Genomic DNA, 19,458 nt, shown 5'->3' with positions numbered 1-19,458 from the left:
ACCCAGGCGCCCCTCGAAAGAGTCTCTTAAAGCAACAAATATTCTTACAAGTTCAAGGGAGTGGAGAGAGTGAACGACTAGAAAATTATTTTACCCCGGAACGACTCTCAATCCTGTATATGAGTCTATGTCGCTGTTTCAAGTGTGTTCTAAATTAATTTTCAACATTTAATATGGTAATTAACGTGTGCATATTTGTAACTTTGTGTAGAGCTGTTGAGAGGCATGGCGATATACATATCATGTGCTTTTAATGTGCAATTTTACTTCCCTTTCTTTTTTAACAATTTAATACACAGTGTCAGAAAGGAAAAGTTAATGAAGGTGACCAAAGACAAACAGAACAAACAAGAATTGGTTTTGACCTGACAAAACCTCATCAGTAAGTAAATAAACCTCCTTCCATGGAGGAAGGCGCTGGAATGCACCAACGAGCTTGTCTCTACCAGCAAGTGACAAAAAGGACTAAAGCCTTGGGCCCAATACCTCACTATCACTACTTTGCTGTTTATTTTCCCCTGGGATCTGATATGCATATTAATTTAAATATGTTTCCTCGGAGAATTGAAGACATTTTTTGTAAATGTTTAAGACCGGAGAGCTACTACACAATTTATGATGTTGCATTTCTTATGACGAGTCAGAGTTGAATACAAAAGCACCAGCAATATGAAAGTAGCTCCTTGAAGACTCAAGACTGGGCAGAACTAAATTAAAAACAGCCATACACCGCCACATTTTGCCTGATTTATTTGCCTATGGTATTGGCACAAGTTGTTTCATTTAATATTTAAAAAATACAAATTCCTCTTCATCTGCAAACAAAATGAATGCTAAATGAAATATGGGATTTTATATAGCTTCTTAAGTATGAGCCACATGCTTAACCAGTGCATAAATTTTACAAATCAAATCCTTAATGTTAATTATCATAAAATCTTGGTGTCCAGGTGTAATCTTACAAGAAATAAGATAGCACCTGCCTCCACTGCAATTAAAAAAAAAAAAAATGAACAGCAAATTCCTTTTGACATCTGAAGAGTAACATCACTTCAATAATCAAGCACTAAATGTTTTTCATTAATCATACTCTTAATTTAAACTTCAGATTTGCTGATGTAAATACTTATAACTTTAGCCATAAGGCACACATTTTTTCTTGTTTAAAAGCACTGTATTACTCTAACCAGTATTTATAGTTCTGAGTGCACAGTAACTATCATATGCCTGAATATTCAAGGGTGATTCAGATTCTCAGATATTAAATCTCAGATGCTAAATCGTTATGAAAGTGAGAAACTGCTAAATTAAACTGGCCAACAATGTTGCAGGCTTCTTGCTATGGTGTGATAAACTATGCCTACCCTTCCCGAGTATATATACTGAGTTACGTGCAGCCTCCAGTTCTAGAAACCTTTTGTTATCTAACAGTCTCCCGGTTATGCTCCCAGGCAGCAGGAAGTCTCATCAGGAGGAGGTGGGATTTTGAAGAGCTGCCAGTCCTACAGCACGAGGAATTTCAGTGGCCAAGTGAAAGGCCGGTTTGGGTTTCTGTGTTTTGCGTTTGCATTTTAGGGAGGGACGAGAGATGACAGAATTTAGAGGGCTCGGTATAAGCACCTCTCACTCATAGTCAGCTTTACTCAGATCACTCATAACAGTAATCCTCTGATCACTGTATGTGTTGGGAATAATTAGAATTTGGCCTATTTGTCAGCCTGTCAACCAGGATTCTGGTAAATTCCATTTTTAAGTCTCAGTGTGACAGTGAGTCTAGACTGAGCTCTGATTAAAAGAAATCTCTGGTTATTATTTTCTGGATTAGTAACTAAAATCCTTTTAAAATCAATGAACACAGCTCATTGTGAGGAGTCACTTAGGCTTTTAATTTGATTTATATGTTAAGTAAGAATTCTGAAAATTATTTGAGACTTCTATTCTCTAGCACCAGGTACTAATGACCGTCCTCAAAGAAATCATGTGCATGGATTAATCAAATCTAACAGTGCTTAAAAATAATAGTTTAAAATGGAGGAATTTTTTTTTCTTCAAATTTATTTTATACATGCAAATACCTTTTTTTAAGCAGCTAGTTGCATTTTCAAATTAAGATCATTCTTATTTTCACCCATGTTCTTATCTTTAAAATTCACATTGTAAAGTAGTATGCAGATATAATACATTTCTTCATTCTCCATGGATTTATTTTGAAAGTTAAAAAAGTGATGATATTCTTTTTGAACTTACTTGTCTTTTGTTCGCTGGATACTCTGTGCACGTGTGTACATACAGGTGAGTGTGTGTGTGTGCGTGTGCACACTAGAAGAAAATTCATTTTCCTTCAATTCCATTTAACACTAAAAAATGAAATTTGGACAGGCTATTCTTGTAGGATTAAACATACACCTTCTAAGTGCTTAAGCAAGGGGTTTGGGATTCAGATCTCTATAACCAAGACTGGAAGTCCCTGGAAGACTTGAAAACTATTTTAACCATGACAGCCAGAGTCACGTATGGAAATAAACCCATTGCATGGATTCTTTATAGGCATAATCTCAAAATTGAACTATCCAAACAAGTGTTAAAAAACAAACTTATAAAAATTTGCCAGTGAGGAAAATCTCATCTCCATCCCTCAGTATGACTCCTCATTTCAAGGAAAGAGTTTCCCGATATTTTGGAAAAAAAAAAAAATACTCCTAAGAAAGTCATAAACACTGAAATCAGAGATGGGATTCTTGTTAAATATTAGTTTCTCTCTCTGAAGAATTATTCTCTGTTCTTGTACTTTTGACGTTAACATCATCATGTTTAGATTTGTTCAAGGGTTCAGACTCTCTGGACTCGGGTGCATGCAGGTTCTTATTCCTTGCTTCTTCCTCCCTTTCCTTTGCAAGCAGTCTGTAGTTTATAGCGTTGCCGATGAGCAGCCAAAGGCTTGAGAGGAGCACAATAGCTCCACAGGCTAGATACATGTATTTATACTGTCCAGTTTGATCCACCAATTTACCTAAGAGACAGAGAACATCTTTTAGAACAGCATAATAAAACAGCCGTACAATGATAACATTTTCCAATAAATTCTTCCACCAAGTATGTACCTATTTCTTATTTAAGTTAATATTGAATGAGTTTTTAACAAAAAATATTCTAGATTATGAATTCTATATATGCATAAAAAAGGCATGTATGCACACAATTATATTACCAATATATTCAATTTCTTAAAGATTATTCCCCTCAGTAAAAATGTACAACCAAGACAACATACGTATATATCTGTTTGTGTGTGTATCATAAAGACATGTATGTGTGAGGCATGTTTTTGTATCTACATGTATATAAATAGATATACTTATCTATTAATATTTATACATTGAGACTGCTTCATCCTTTCCATGCTTCTTTTCAATAGAAAGGAAAAATTACATTTTTTTAGGAAAGACCCAAAGGCTTTTTTAAGGTTCTTGACAGGGCATAATATTTACTCAATGCTTTTTCTATGCCCAGCACTAGGCTAAACACTTTTTTTTTTTTAAGATTTTTAATTTATTTATTTGAGAGAGAGAGAGCAAGAGAGAGAGCATGAGTGGGGGAAATGGGCAGAGGGAGAGGGAGAAGCAGACTCCTTGCTGAGCAGAAAGTTTGACATGGGGCTCAATCCTAGCACCCTGGGATCCAGAACTGAGCTGAAAGCAGAGGCTTAATTGACTGAGCCACCCAGGCGTCCCTAGGCTAAACACTTTTAAATGAGGTAATATCTCATTAAATCCTTATAAGATCACTATGAAGTAATTTGATCATGGTTACATAGCCATTGAGTGGCAGAATCTGGAATCTAAACGAAGTCTGTCTGAATCTCAGATTCTTAACTATTCTGCAAAAAAGCTTCATCATACCTCTTGGTTAAGAGTCATATCATAACTTTTTGGGCTAATCACAATTTTTTAGTTTATCTGAATCTAAATTATTAAGACCAGTCTAATCAGAAAGAAAGTATTTATTACATCTGATTATCGAGACATTTAAAAACTAGCCTGATATCACATAACCTAAAGATTTATTGACTTTTTTTTTTTTTTTTTTTTTTTTTTGAGAGAGAGTGAGTGAGGGCAAGCCGGGGTGGGGGGATGAGCAGAGGGAGAGGGAAAGAAGGAATCTTAAACATGCTCTAAGCCCAGCATGAAGCCCAATGTGGGGCTTGATCTCACAACACTGAGATCATGACCTGAGCCAAACCCAAGAGTTGGATGGTCAACCAACTAAGCCAGCCAGACACCCCAGTTTATTGACTTTTAAAAATATTTCGGTTTATACTCAATTTTGCCTTTGGTTTATGCAGACACCTAATTCTTAACAATGACTGTGTATGCAAATCCATATTATTCATTATATGCATATTCTAGATGATTCTGATAGAGGCCTGTTTCTTTAATCAGAATCTCATTTATCTGGCTAGAATCTAGTTAGTGGCTCAATATTAAATTTAGCTACTTGTGAAACTGCCTATTTGAACAAAGTTCTCTGTTTTAATTGGTTAAATGGTGGAATAGGCTTATTTGAGTGTGCCATATATATAAACATAACAAAAATGCATAATTTAAATTCCCATTCTAGCTTTAGTCACATATTTTTATTCATACAATGATTGTCATACTTCTAAATACATAAACATTAGGTCTATGGCCCCATCAAAGTTAATATCACTTGGGCTGCCATATCAACATACTTCCTAAATGTCTGAGGAACTATTTAAGCATCATCAAGAAACAAGATACGATTTCCAGAACTAAAGCTTCAGTTCTTTATATCAGTTTCAGTGATCTTGAGTGCTTCCTGTGTTAATATTGCCAAACCGTCGCACCAGTAGTGGCAATGGCAGGTCAGGCAATGGTAGGAAGGAATAGTCAAATCAGATTCCTCCATTTCCATCCTTAGAGCCCACCCACTATGTCTGCTGACCTGACTTAATTTTTTTTTTAATCCCACCATGGCTGGTGAAATACAATTTTCTCTCTTGATACTAAAAATTTTGCTGCTAATGAATAAGCTTCTCAAACCCATTTGGTAAAACTAATTCTGTAGAAAAAGATAGGTCAATTGTAGTTGTTTTCCACAACAAAATCAATTAGCTGATAAATAAGACTGGCTTTCGTTCTTTGTGAAAATTGTTTTGGTGCCATAGTATCTAATATTAAAAGATATAACATCCAAAACATCTGTGCTAGATACAAGAGGACAGCCCTGGTAGATAGAAAAATTCAATAACTATGCTACTCATTCCTGACCAAGTGAAAAAGCAAGGCAAAAGGTCAATGATACCTGAAGTATCAACAAATTAAAGACAAATTTTCCCAATTCAAAATGATTTCTTGATGTATGAAATTGTTGAATCACTATATTGCACACCTGAAATTAATATAACACTGTCTGTTAACTATACTGGAGTTTTAAAAAATGATACCTTGATGTCATGTAGGGAATCAGTTTGAAAACTGGAAAAATTTACATTTAGCCTGGCAGTTACTGTGACCACTAGGGGTCAGGCCAAGAGCCCAAGTGAATACCTCAGTTTAAATATTAACCAAAACAATGTGCTGGAAAAGACTGGCTCATGTAAGGTTTTTAATATTTATAACATTGAAGTCTAAGACTGAAAAAAGTCTTAACTTCAAAAATGCACTTATACTGTGTCTTAGTCTCCTTACTGTGTAATTTAGCATGGATACTTTCATAGACATCACTGAAAATATTTCAGATCTTACAAACTATAGGTAATCACTGTAATTTATATGTGTGGAATGTGTCTCTTCAAATGAATTTCTTTTCCTTATTGCATTTCATATACATATATACATATATATGAGTATATATGTACATATATGTGAGTATAAATATGTACATATACTCTGTCGGCAATATTGTAAAAGTATGCTATCCTTAGACATGTAACATATTAATATAACCAATGTGCTCCAATAAAAAATTAAATCCTGACCTTTAGCAGCATTATTTTAAACTTCTGACTCATTTTAATATGAGCAGAAGAGAAATTTGTTCATCAATGGTAAAATGAAGAGAAAGTGGAATTCTATTTTTATGACACATTTTTATAAGCACAAAACAATGGATATGGGTAAGAACATGAAAATTATGTTACTAATTATCAGTCTAACTTAAATTCTTAAGTTCATAGGTCCTGGCTCTGAAGCAAATTTAAGTCTAAAATCAACTATTCATGAAATTTAAAAATACACACATAAAAAACCCTAAAATTAACACACCCACAGTCTTTCAGACTATTAGTATTTATTATTACAAGCCATATCATACACTAAAAAGAATGTCCTGGCTAGTAGATACTCATTTTATGCTTTTTGCTTTTCTGGATGAGAATTATTCTTACCAGCAAGAGGAGGACCAAGAAGAACGGGGCAACACTCCACCACTGTGACAAGTCCTACAGCACTGGAAAACCTTTGAGGGCCAACCAGGTCCATGAGAGTTTCAAAGAGGACACTGCTAACACTCCCAAATCCAAGACCAAAAAATATAGCATATAACACCAGGCTTGTATAGTCCTCTGCCAATGGGCACAAGAGATGACACACTCCATTGAACATGACGGCAAAACTGAAGAAGTACTGGATTCGGGGGCGGATAAGTTTGGAGTTTGCAATGAGTCCTCCAGCAGGTCTAGCAAACATGTCAACAAAAGCCATAATGGACAGCAAGAAAGCTGCAGAATACTCATCAATTCCTTTGTCTTTAGCATATGGAGCCAAGAATATAATGGGGGCAAAAAACCCTAGAAACATAATGACATTTCCGGATAAGTATATCAGAAATCCCCTATGCTTAAAAAGGGAGAAATCTAAATATGTATTAACTTTTTCCCATGCTGATTTATTCTTCTGGTTTTTCTTCACACCTATATCATCCACTCTTATGCCAATCTTATTTTTAGACTTATTGGTAACTTGTTTGGGTTCAACGGGTCTCATGAGGGACCCAGCCACACAGGCATTCAACAGTATACCTCCCAAAATCAAGAAGCTTCCTTTCCAGCCAAAAGTATTAAAAAGGTACTGATTGAAAGGAGCCAATGTGCTTAAGAAAACAGGACTTCCTGCCATGGCGAGGCCATTAGCCACGGGTCGTTTCTTATAGAAGTATTTGCCAATGATTGTTAGGGCAGGTTGCAGGTTGAAGGCTAGACCTAAACCTAAAAAGAACAGAACAAAAGGAAGAAAAACATAAATACATTATGGCACTCACAAAAGGAATTACTCCTTAAAATGTACATTCAAGTGAGGAAGGCAGAACTTAAAGTGCAAAAGCAGGTAGTAATTTTTGATAATTATAAATATCATGGAATTGTGCATAAACGAAGAGGTTCTCACAACTGGACACTTGATATATATGACAGCTTTATATTCCTTTCATGTGAAAGCACAAAAATAAAATCAAGAATTTCTACTGATGTTTCCATAATCATGAACAGGTTGAAATTAGGATGAAATTGTTAGTTCTTAATTATAATCATTAATATCACAGATAAATTAATCCTTTCTATTTACATAAACATATGTATTATATGCATTACGTTTATACACACATATATAGAACAGATTTCTTCCTTGTGGGCAAGAGTGCATTTAAAATGTGAACACTGTTTTTAAGAGTGGAACAGAGTGAACAGATTAAAAAGATTGTCATTTATTAAAATCTTAGGTCTCTCCAGAGATATTTCTTTCAAAACTGTGCAAAAAATAAACAAGAGTAATAAATTAACACCATTAATGTCATGCTGTACGTCTTTCACATTCCACATTTCATGAATATAGATGCACATGTGTGTTGATTAAAAAAATAAAATTTTTGCTTTTAGTATTTTTCAGGGATTAAAACTCATTCTTTATATGATTCAAAGGTTCCTACTGTTCCTACAGACTCCGAGGGAATTACTTGGCAGTATTGAGTATCACCTTTGAGAGGGATGAATTATTTCTTATAACTCGCCAAGGATTCTTTAGCAATAGTAATGATTAAGTTTGTTTAAAAGCCACATAAAATTGATTTAGATAAGGTACCTCTCTTTCCCCCTTAGTTTAGACATTAATTCTGTATTAGTTTAGGGGTTATAAAGTAAGAATTCTGCATTTACCAGTTTATGTAACTTGAGAGGGTATTACAAAGTGCTTAAGTATTTAGACTCGGGAACAACTTAGTTCTCAGTACAAATACTTATTGCAAACTTTTGAAACAAATATTTTCTACAAGTAGGAGGGTCCCTAAAAGCTGACACAAATGAACCAAGAATATGCTTTGAAGAGTAACAGAACAGTATGCTCTCTGATACTACCGCAGCCCATACCTGTGAGACATGCAGAATAAGTGTAATTTATAAATAAGAAAACTGTCAGCCCATGGTCAGTGGCTTGTAAATGGAAGAATCCAAATTAAAACCCAGGAATTTTGTTTTGAAGATCAAATTTCTTTACCTAATGCCACCCTCCCCCAACCCCTTGCACCGTTCTGTCACCTAGAGTTTTGCCTTGGGGTGTTAAACCAACTTCTCCTTAGGAGACGGTGGCCATCTATTTCCTATTCTGGCATGGTAAAATGAACATGAGATTTGATATCCAAACACCTGAAGCTGCCTCGACTACTTACCTATGTACATTATTTGGCCTAACACTTAGACTTCTCCAGTTCCATCCTCTCAACTACAACAAAAGTTTTTTGCCAAAGTCAAGTAAGTTCTAGAACTGTAAGATGTTATATAATGATGTATGATGATAATTATATGCCAGTATTTATTTAAAAGTAACAAAATTCTGGGTACCCTGTAAAGTACTATGCATTCATTTTTTACATGAATCTTTCCAATGACTCCCAAAGGAAAGAGCTTTTCATTTCCCCCATTTTAAAGACAAAGAAGCCGAGATATAAAGTAAGGCTACTTTTCTCATGATCAGCTAATATGTGCTGAATTAGTTTTAAAAATTAGACTGCCAACCAAAAAGTATTGGCTGATAATGCCTTAAGATAAATCTCTCATGGTATATTTTAATGGTTGCCTCTAGAAGCACCAAAGCCTTCAAGACTCAAGAATTGAAGTTAGAATAACATATAATGCTGTTGAAATTTGTGGTACAGTAATAACAAAATCATCTTTTCCATAATACATCTACTTGTGGGTCTGGCCTGACTTCTATGGTCAAATGCAATATATAGTATTTCTGCACAAAGAAAGGAAATTCTCTGCACTATGAAAATTCTTAAATATAAGATTCTCATTTATAAAGTCAAAAGGTGTTTTACCACATCAAAAAGGAAGATAGTTGTGGAAAGGTTGTAAAGAGAAAGGTTTCAACATCCCTATTACTATAGGCTTTAATACATCTTTTTTTTTTTCATCAAATGATAGAAAAGTGCAAGGTTAGATTGATTTAAAATTACTTTAAAAAGAGAATATATTTACCATTTTTCTGTGAGCATAAGGAAAAGATTCAGTTTCTTAATATATTAAAATCTGATTTTTCTTAAAACTTTGAGTGTAGATTTGTTTAATGCAGTTTATTGTTGAGACTAATAAGAATAGTGTTTTCCAATTGTACATATTTAGGTCAGTTTGAGTCAACAGACATAACACATGGGGAGCAACTGTAAAAGAATGACAGTATGACATTTAAAAACATGTGTTTAGTGGCAAATGTGCCTTATAGAGCCTTTAAACAATTAGAATCTTTTGTAAGGAAAAGAAGGGATGCCGATACAGAGACCTACCACTAACCAGAACACAGACAAGAATTCTATTGTTAAAGCTAAATCAATGCACGCAGAAAACATATTTTGGCACCATTTTTAACCTATAATGAGTGATAGATAAGTCAGGTATTCTAAATAGTAATAAGTAATGATAAATAACTTTAAAAAATAAAGCTATTTATATGCCAGGAAGTCTGTGTCCATAATACCATTTTAACTGGCTGATGAATAAAGGGTGAAATGGTAAAATTAAATCAAAACTGTTTTCTCTTTGACATTGATATCATAGCACTCAATGTAGCTGATAACTTCTTTTTTCCATTTCTTGAAATAAGTTTGATCGGCCATTCCAAGCTAGTATTTCAGTACTTTAAGATAGCATCTGATATAAAAAGCAAACTCAAAGAAAACAATGCGAATGTTCTGTTGTTTAGGCTTCTTACAGAGCTTTGCAAACAACAGATGGAAGTGTTAAGAAGAGAATAAGCAGAAAACAAAACTTGACTTACCACAAATGAATCCCATAGTGAGGTAAAGCTCTATTACACTGGTACTAAAAGAGGCTGTGACCATTCCCAAACAGCATAATAAACCTCCTACCATCACCACTGGTCGGCTACCATATTTATTCACCAGAACACTACTTATGGGACCTAGAGAGGAAATTAAGAAATGATCAGTTGCTGGGTCATTTACTTATTTATTTTTAACAGTTGTTAATTTTGGAAGCATATTTTAATGATAAAAGAAAAATATTAGTTCACGCTAATAAAATATAATGAAGACTTCAATACTTCCTAATCACTTTGGTTATCTTTAACCATATACATGACAACACATAAAACAATAAATTAGAAGTGATTAACATATAGTTTATGACCATAATCATTTGACTTTTGATAGAAAAGTTTTTCAACAGGACATAGGTGTACTATACAAATATTTAATAAATGCAGGCAAATTTATGTAATAACAATCTAGATATTATAAAAATGACTTGTCTGTATAATGATTTTATTTTCTAGAATAATTTTTGTGTACACACACATATATCCTCTTAATTAGAGCTTAAATGGTTTTTTTTTATTTTACTACAGTATGATTTTTAATACCACATTTTCCTTGATTCTAAGATACCAACTGTTTTCATATCTTATTATGTTAGAAGTAAAGATGTCTCACACTTGAGGTCTCTTAACAATCCCTGTTGATCAGGTGGTGGTCATAGATAGCAATGTAGCGATCACCGCTTATGCATGCTTGAATTTGGTTATTTCTATGGCTTGGTTGGACAATAGCAATTCTTCATACTTCAATCAAACCATTAAAGGGCCATTTGAAGAAGGAATATAAATATGAATCCTGATTATTGTCTAAAAAATCTTCTGTTGACACATTCTGATAATGTCAAGAAAGTACCAGCATCAAAACTTACTGAATGGGTAAAGCAGCTTCGATGAAATTACCAGAGAAAATGGTGGATCTCTCTATTAAGATATGCTGCCTCATGGGCAAAGAGAACAGTCTTATGTGTGAAACATGAACACTGAGAACCCGGACTCAAAAGCTAATGTAGGAGAGCTGGATACTGAATGAGAAGAGGTTTTAGGAGTGCTTTACTCAATTTATTCAAGGTACATTTTCCAATGTATGTGTGTGTGTACATATAAAATATGCAGGAGTGATTAAAATGATTAAAATCATCTATGTTTATGTCTAAAAAAGCTCTTTTGGTAGTTATAAAATAAAAGCTCTAAATATTAATAAAGTGTTGTGTTTTATTTTAATCACAGCATTCTTTTTTTTNTTTTAATCACAGCTTTTTTTTTTTTTTTTTTTTTTTTTTAGCGGTGCATCATAAAATAATGGTGGAACTTAACAACTGAGGTCATCGTAGATGCAGTGGAAGTCCATACTATTTTATGAGACCTGTCAATGTGTAAATGGTTGGATTTGACACTTCCTTCTTAACTTAAAATTATATTTCATCTAAAACAAGGGCCATTGATTTGAGGGAAAAATATTACATTAGGTCAGAATTCTCAGCCCAATATTTAGACTAGGAAAAATTTAAATGATTTTTAGTTAATACTATAACTTAAAAATTTGCTAAGTGCAATTGTACTGCATTTGAGAATTTCTACATGGATAGTATTTAAAATACATTGAGATCCATTTGTCAATATAGCTTTATTCTTTCACAAAACTATAGTTATTATTTTTATTCCTTAAATACAAGTTAGAAATAAAAATTTCACGGCCTAATATTCCACAATATCTTTTGAAAACATATCGGTAAAAAGACATAAATTGACAAAAGAACTCAAAAATAGAATACCACTTTCGCATTTCATACTCCCCCCCAAAAAACGCCAAACTAAAATGGGCCATATGAAAGATAGCTCTATAAAAACCACAGAGTTAAGATGAAAAAATCAATGAAAATTGTACAAGATGATGTGAAAAGAATAGATTTCTGTTCCTAATATGGTAAGAAATCATATGATTTAGGAAATGAGCATTTTCATTAAAAAGCACATAGCTAAATTCAAATAGCCTTTGTGAGAAATGAATTGATAGCTTTGAGTATTTCTTGAACTTAAGTGTGGGTTCCTTTTCTTAAAATTACTTAACCAGTTCACTTTGCTTCAATTCAATTTAACTCAAATCGGTTCAATGCACTATTTCTTGAATTTCTCATATAAAACCAGGTGACACATGCCAAGTATAAAATAATAAAAGCACAACTATAATCATCAACCCATTATAATACAGAAGGAGACATTATCAAGTTATTTTAAGAACTGTGATGGATGCTTTGATAAATAGTAGACTATGAGAATGAATCCAAAGGCATTTATCAATTACTTGGACTAATAACAATCTTCTCAGTATCATTGATATTATTTATACCATTTTCTACATGATGCCAGGATAACTCACAAATGTACTAATGACTAAATGTTATAACTGTGTTTGCCTAAATGGTGTAAATTTAAATTTGAACATAGGCAATGAATCACAACTTAATTTGCAATGTGTGGCAAATAATTATATCTATAGTTCAGGATAACCACATCAAAGCTCTTCCCCCCACAACTGTGATTAAGAGTGGCCACTCTTTTTTTTTTTTTTAAGATTTTATTTATTATTTGACAGAGAGACAGCTAGCGAGAGAAGGAACACAGCAGGGGAGTGGGAGAGGAAGAAGCAGGCTCATAGCAGAGGAACCTGATGTGGGGCTCGAACCCATAACGCCGGGATCACGCCCTGAGCTGAAGGCAGACGTTTAACCGCTGTGCCACCCAGGCGCCCCAAGAGTGGCCACTCTTAAGAAAACATTTAGAGGTGTTGATTTTTTTTTTTTGAAGAGGCATAATTTCTACTGTGTTATCAGTCAAGATGCAATAAGAGTTCTAATTTCAACACATGATTTTACTTTAAGTAATATACTTTGGTTAAGATAATCTATAAGATAATCTATAAGGGGTGTATTTACATAATTAACCTATAATCTTTTTCTAGCAAAAAAAGATATACTTTTTAAGTTGATTTGTTTAGAAATAATCAAAGTTCCTTACTTCTTAATATGAAATGCTTATAAAATGTCATAAAATATTTCTACTTTGTAATAGTTGTAGATCTAATTAAAATTATGATACAGAACAAAATATACTTATTTTGTAAAGAATCTTTAAATGCTTAATATTAGCTTGAGGAGGCATCCAACATTAGATATAAAACACGATGCTATCCAATACCTCTCTCTCTCCAACCTAGGGGCAGCTTGTTTACTGTAGTAAAAAGAAAGATGGAGTTTCAAGAAAACAAATAAATTCTCACCACATGTGATTTTTGTTAAACATGAGCTAGCCTCACAGGTGTCCCTTGTTGATGAATCTTGGGCCTAATTACATTCTGAGGTCATTTATTCATTTATCTATTAATTCAATCAGGATGGAAGCTTTTACTCAGCATATGTGTTTCAAGTAGTCATGATGTTTAACCATCAGTTAAGACAGCAAAGAAAATTCTCTGCCTGCTGAGAGTTACATCTGAGCCCATATCTAAATAAAGCAAAGGTAATTGTTCTATTTGTCTGCTGAGCGGTTAAAAAATGTGACGTACGAGAATAATATTATTTCCAAAAACGTTCAGCAAGTATCAGACGATATCTAAACCAGACTGATCTACCCACTAATTTCTTCGGCTCCAGCTTTCCAAACTGTCTCAGACTTTTTAGTGTCCAGTATAAAGTGACTTTCATGCCGGCGTGAAGCCGTAAAGGACTCATCGGAGAGCAGTGTAAGCTCCCACTGTTGTCACCTATACTTCAGCTGCTTCTCTGTTTTCTGAAAGCTACTTCTGTCTTTTAGGGCTGAGGCTCCATGACACTGATTCTGGTAAGGAAGCTTATGTGCATTCTCATAAATTACAGAGAGCGCTTGCCCATCCTTAGAACTCCTGTTGCACTTATAATGGTCACACACACACACACCCCATAAACACTTATTTACCCTCTATTGTGTTTGTTTGAGTCTTGTTCCTACATCCTATTTTAAGCTCTGTGATGGTAGTTGCCATATATACCATCATTATTCTATTATTATTCATTAGTTTCTTGAGTTATTACTCTTTGCAGGCAGTGTGCTAAGAACTGCACATGCATTCTTGTATATGATTTTTATGGCAATCTGATAATTATAGCAATGTAACAGTTGATAAAACTGAGACATGCAAAGTGATGATAACTTGTTCAAGGTCACAATATAAGTGGTAGAATGTGGATATGAGCCCAGGGTCATCTGATTATAAAACTTGTATTTTCACTACTGTGTAGGAAAGAATTAACAGGTATGTTCAGGTATCAGGTATGAGACTGCCATCCTCAGAATGGCCTGCTTGCAGGGCTGGCTCTTGGCTGGCACCTGGGAACTTGGGATTTCAGAAGTGTTTCCACCAGGGGGGTGTGGGGGTGGGCTAGCCCTGTGAAGGGTATTAAGGAGGGCATGTATTGCATGGAGCACAGGGTGTTATACGCAAACAATGAATCATGGAACACTATATCAAAAGCTAATGATATACTGTATGGTGACTAACATAACACAATAAAAAATTAAATCAAGAAGGAGGAGGAGGAGGAGGAGGAGGAGGAGGAGGAGGAGGAAGAGGAAGAGGAAGAGGAAGAGGAAGAGGAAGAGGAAGAGGAAGAGGAAGAAGAAGTTGTTTCCACGATTCCCTAACTGGTAAGAGTGGCTCACTGTACCTAAGCTGTGTCACAAACAATGTGGTTTATGCTGAACATCTGCCTTCCTTCCCAGAGTGTGGAATTTTAGGACACGCAAGACAGAGAATGCCTATATGACCAGCAACCCACGAGAAATCTTAAGCACTGAATCTCTAACGAGCTTCTTGATAGACAACACTTCACCTACGTTGTCACAACTAGTTGCTGGATTCAGCCCATTCTTTGTGATTCCACTGGGAGAGGACTCCTGGAAGTTTGCATCTGGTTTCTCCTGTACTTTGATCCATGTGCTTTTCCCATTCCTGATATTGTTGTGCATTCTTTCATTGTAATAAATCACAGCCATGAAAAAGACATTGTTGGGTCCTGTGAAACGCTCTAGTGAATCATGAAACCTGAAAGTGGTCTTGGGGATTCTGAATACCACTACTATAGTATATCTCTTCTAATTTCAAGTTTTGCATATGGTTATAGGGAAGTGATTTCTTTCATTAAATATTTTAAAAATGTATGACCTACATATATATATATATACGAACTGGTCTATTCTTTTGTATATTGTTATTCTGTTCTGTAAACATGAACTCATAATGCTTATTTTATTTCTTTTGTGTATGGCATGAGTACATGACAAATGCTGTGAGAAAATGTGAAAATATGTTATGTAATGAACATTTCATAAAATATATTTGATCAATCTAAAACCATGAATTGGAATTGACTATCAATTTGAGCTATATAAAAATTTTATGCATAGCATAAACACTAACAGAAGAAATGATAAACTGCTATAATTTATTTTTCATTTGCTTTATTTCAAATTTGTATATGTGGTGTCCTGTCAAATCAAATGATAAAAAGCACTAGTGCAGGACTGGGAAAAAGTTGTTTGCAATTACAGAAATTATCTGTTTACTACTGTAGTATTTTTCTCACTGACAGAGGCTTTCTAAATTTGAAAGATTTTTCAAAGAGATTTTTCTGAATTAGAAAACTGAATTTGGACAGAGGATGGGATCCTCTTCATTAACTACTTGTTTGCCTGAGGTTTATCCCTGCACTGAAGTTGGATTAAAAATTCCTGGTTTCTCTGTCCATGTGATCTCTTTTCATTTAAGGTCAGTGAAAAACATGAGGGGAGAATCCCTAATAATTAGGAAGCAGCTATTACATTTGCCTTTACAAAGGATGGAGATATCAACGTTATCCAGGTAAATCATCTTTCAGTTAGCATGTTGTTCAACGATAACTGTGCCACTTTGATTTACTAGAGCTCATCCGGCACTTACAAAAGATGAATCTTTATGGCAGATACTCACAGTATATTCACTCAGTGTTCCACTAGTATTTCAAATTTAAGTATATAAAGGTTTTGAATGAATGGTTTGAGTAGTTGTAGAAATGAAGAAAGGGGCTGATGAATATGATAGGTATACCTGATGCATAACAGGGACAGAGGGGACTGGAGGGTGACATGATCTATAAACACATCGTTGCATTTGCTGTTCTCTCTGTTTGAAATATTCTCTCCCCCTTATATATAAATGGCTTATTTTTCTCATACTCAGGTCTCTGCAGATATATTGGCTCCCCAGAGAGACTTCTCACCATTCCAATAGATAAACCTACCAAACTTTAATAAGGTGCTAAATGTTATTTTAAAATACACTTAAACATCAAGAGCTCATTTTCCACACCTTCTATATTAAACATTTTTCTTTCTTCATGAATCTTGATACCTGTCTGCCATTGGTGTGGTTGTGAGAAAAGTTCTTGAATGTTACTTTAATGCGAAGATGGTTATTTTCATGTTCCCTCACCTTTTCCTTTCTCTAAATAAACTTCTGCATTTCTATATTCACTTGACCACAGATTACTCCAAACTGGCATCATCACAGCTGTTTAAAGAGATGGTCATTCTATTCATATGGGGGGGGGTGGGTGGAGGGGAGAGTAGACAAATTGACATCCTATCAAAATCTTTAACTACAAATCAAAGGATTTAAGAGGGAGCATTCTGTGCCCATGGACAGAAATGCCAAACAACTTCACTGGTATTTATAGGTTACATTATTCCCAATCAGGAAAGACATTTTTACTCGTTTAAGGCTGGCACAATGGCTACATAAAACAAAGAAACAAAACCAAAAAAACAAAAACAAAAAAAACATTTCTTCAGTGCTTGGCACATTTCTAAAGTCTTCACATATAAAATCATATTTAATCTTTATAATCTAAGAGTTGGCAGTATTTCCTCATTCCCATTTTAATATGTAAGGAAACTGACATGCAGAGTAACAGCTTTTAAGGATTGCTCAAGCACTCTGCTATGACTGCCTGGGCTAGAATATGCCTCGCATTCCCATGAAGTGTCATTTTTCCTGGAAGAAGTGATTACATCTCTTTTACATGTATGATGCTCATTTCTTCAAAATAAAAATTTATATTTAATTTACATTATTCAATATTTATACTTTATGTTGTCTGCTCTTTGGAATAATTTTTAAGAGGGCATAAAAAATAAGACTATACTGCAGAAACTGTTGATTGCCTACCAAAGAGCCAGGCCCCCTTCCTTCTTCTTAAATGAATCCTGATTTTGTTTTATATTTAGTCTCTTCTGTGACACCCCAGGCTTAACTCTTGGGAATGAATCATAAATACTATAAGCCAGTCATGGTAAGACCATTCCCATTACCAAATATTGGCTTGAATATGAGCATTCTGGGGCAATTTATTAGGGTAAAGTTTTCTGGGGGCTTCCGGGAAAGGATGTCCTTAGTCTTATAAAACAATAAAATGCCTCTGCATGTTTTCAGGAGAAAGTAATGCCGCGAAGTGCCATAGTCATCTTCCTACTATGAAGGGTGCAGAAAGATAAGGCAGATATTTAAGCCATTGATTAGATCAAAGAGCCAATAAAATCAACCAAACCAGAAACTACTACCTACAGATATGATATGATATGATATCATAAAACTTAAGTATTGGTTAGTTTACCAATGGACACTGGATTTTCGCCTCCTTGCAGTCTAAGACATCCTAATATAATAATAGAAAAAATTCAATTCCTATTAAAAATTTCATAAAATCTGTTAATATTATCTCACACTAGAAAGTCGTTAACGTCTGATAAATACCCTCTTTTCCTCTAAACCTCGAAAGGTTATTTAGTTTCACAGAATAATCTCAGTGTGCTGTAACTGCAGAACATTTAAAGTGATTCTGATATTTTTCTCATTTGTTATACTCAATTAAATGTTATAATAATTTAACTTCAATAGAATTTTTGAAATGTGGATATGTAATCCATAATGGATCTTAAAATATATATATTTCTAACAAGAAAATTCAATTTGTAGATTGAAGGTTCATACCTGTCTTAGGCAACTAATTAGCAATATGACCACTTCTAAAGCATGCTCAAATATATTTTTGTTCATAGAATATTACATGAAGTCCTATGAAATTTTATGTTCTTTCCTCTGTTCTTCAAAATTAGTTTTAAAAAACATTATCATAATGCATTCCATGAACCCACCTGTCTGATATAATCCTCTAACCTTCTAGCTGCTATCCTACTTTTGTTCTTCTCTCTTAGTATTAATATTCTACTTTGTGATATATTTATTTGCATATTTGTAATAATGAACAGAATTTCATCTCTTGGAGGGTAAGGGCATGTTGTGACTCATTTATAATTTACTTAGGCTTAAGACAAATTATTTTATATAGTAGATAGTAATTATTTTTTATTTAATTAAATTATTTTCTAAGCTAATTTAGAATTGTCATATGATGCCACCATCACTTCATCGGAATTATATCAGTATTTATCATAGCAGACAAGGTTTTAAAGAGGGTAATTAATCTACTGGGTTCCTTTTTCTCCTTCTCTAAACCATATATAAAACCAAAAGTACAATACATACGCCAGGTTAAAGATCATTTTAGAGACATGTACATGATCTCCATTCATTTTAACTCTTCTCTTTAAAAGTGCCTTGGTTTATGAGTAAAAACTAATATTAAGCAAACAAAATTCCTCTCTAAAGGTATGAGGTCCACTCTCCCCAACATCCCTGTCACTACCTACTGCCATATTTGACTGTGTGTAGTGTAGCTGTATGTAGATGTACTTGTGTGTGGATGGCTGTGTTTTGAACCTAAGGGACACAGTACCAAGAGAATGTGCTTCCACTATCCTTTGTGCACTTTTTACATAAGTTCTAGTATAAAGTACTACAGAGTGATAACAACTAGTATTCTCTACTTATTCCAGGGAACAGTCATCATCAGAGAAATAATAACTAATCTTTAAATGAGTCCACCCTTGCCTTATACTCTTGGTTATCAAATCTGCATCCATTTCTTTCTGCTTTCTCTTTTGAGAAAACATGGATTCCTTTCAGGAGTCTGCTTTTCACTGCACAGCC

At 34.2% G+C, this 19,458-nt stretch overlaps 1 protein-coding gene across 5 annotated transcripts in view; it reads right to left on the bottom strand.

Moving 5' to 3' along the window:
- Positions 1-202: 202 nt before the first annotated feature.
- SLC16A7 (solute carrier family 16 member 7) overlaps positions 203-19,458 on the bottom strand; it is a 153,142-nt gene continuing 133,886 nt past the window's right edge. For all 5 annotated transcript variants that reach the window (XM_019804515.2, XM_019804518.2, XM_019804514.2 and 2 more), the window contains 3 exons: positions 10,284-10,427; positions 6,407-7,225; positions 203-3,010 (listed from right to left, as the gene is read on the bottom strand). In XM_019804515.2, the coding sequence (XP_019660074.1) occupies positions 2,742-3,010; positions 6,407-7,225; positions 10,284-10,427 (1,232 nt within the window). In that variant the 3' untranslated portion in view covers positions 203-2,741. The remainder of the gene's footprint in view (positions 3,011-6,406; positions 7,226-10,283; positions 10,428-19,458) is intronic.

The sequence above is a fragment of the Ailuropoda melanoleuca genome, chromosome 15 (genome assembly GCF_002007445.2).
Source record: "Ailuropoda melanoleuca isolate Jingjing chromosome 15, ASM200744v2, whole genome shotgun sequence".
Classification (NCBI taxonomy): Eukaryota; Metazoa; Chordata; class Mammalia; order Carnivora; family Ursidae; genus Ailuropoda; species Ailuropoda melanoleuca.
The sequence above is the reverse complement of the archived record's forward strand: the minus strand, read 5'-3'. Positions and strand labels throughout refer to the sequence as shown.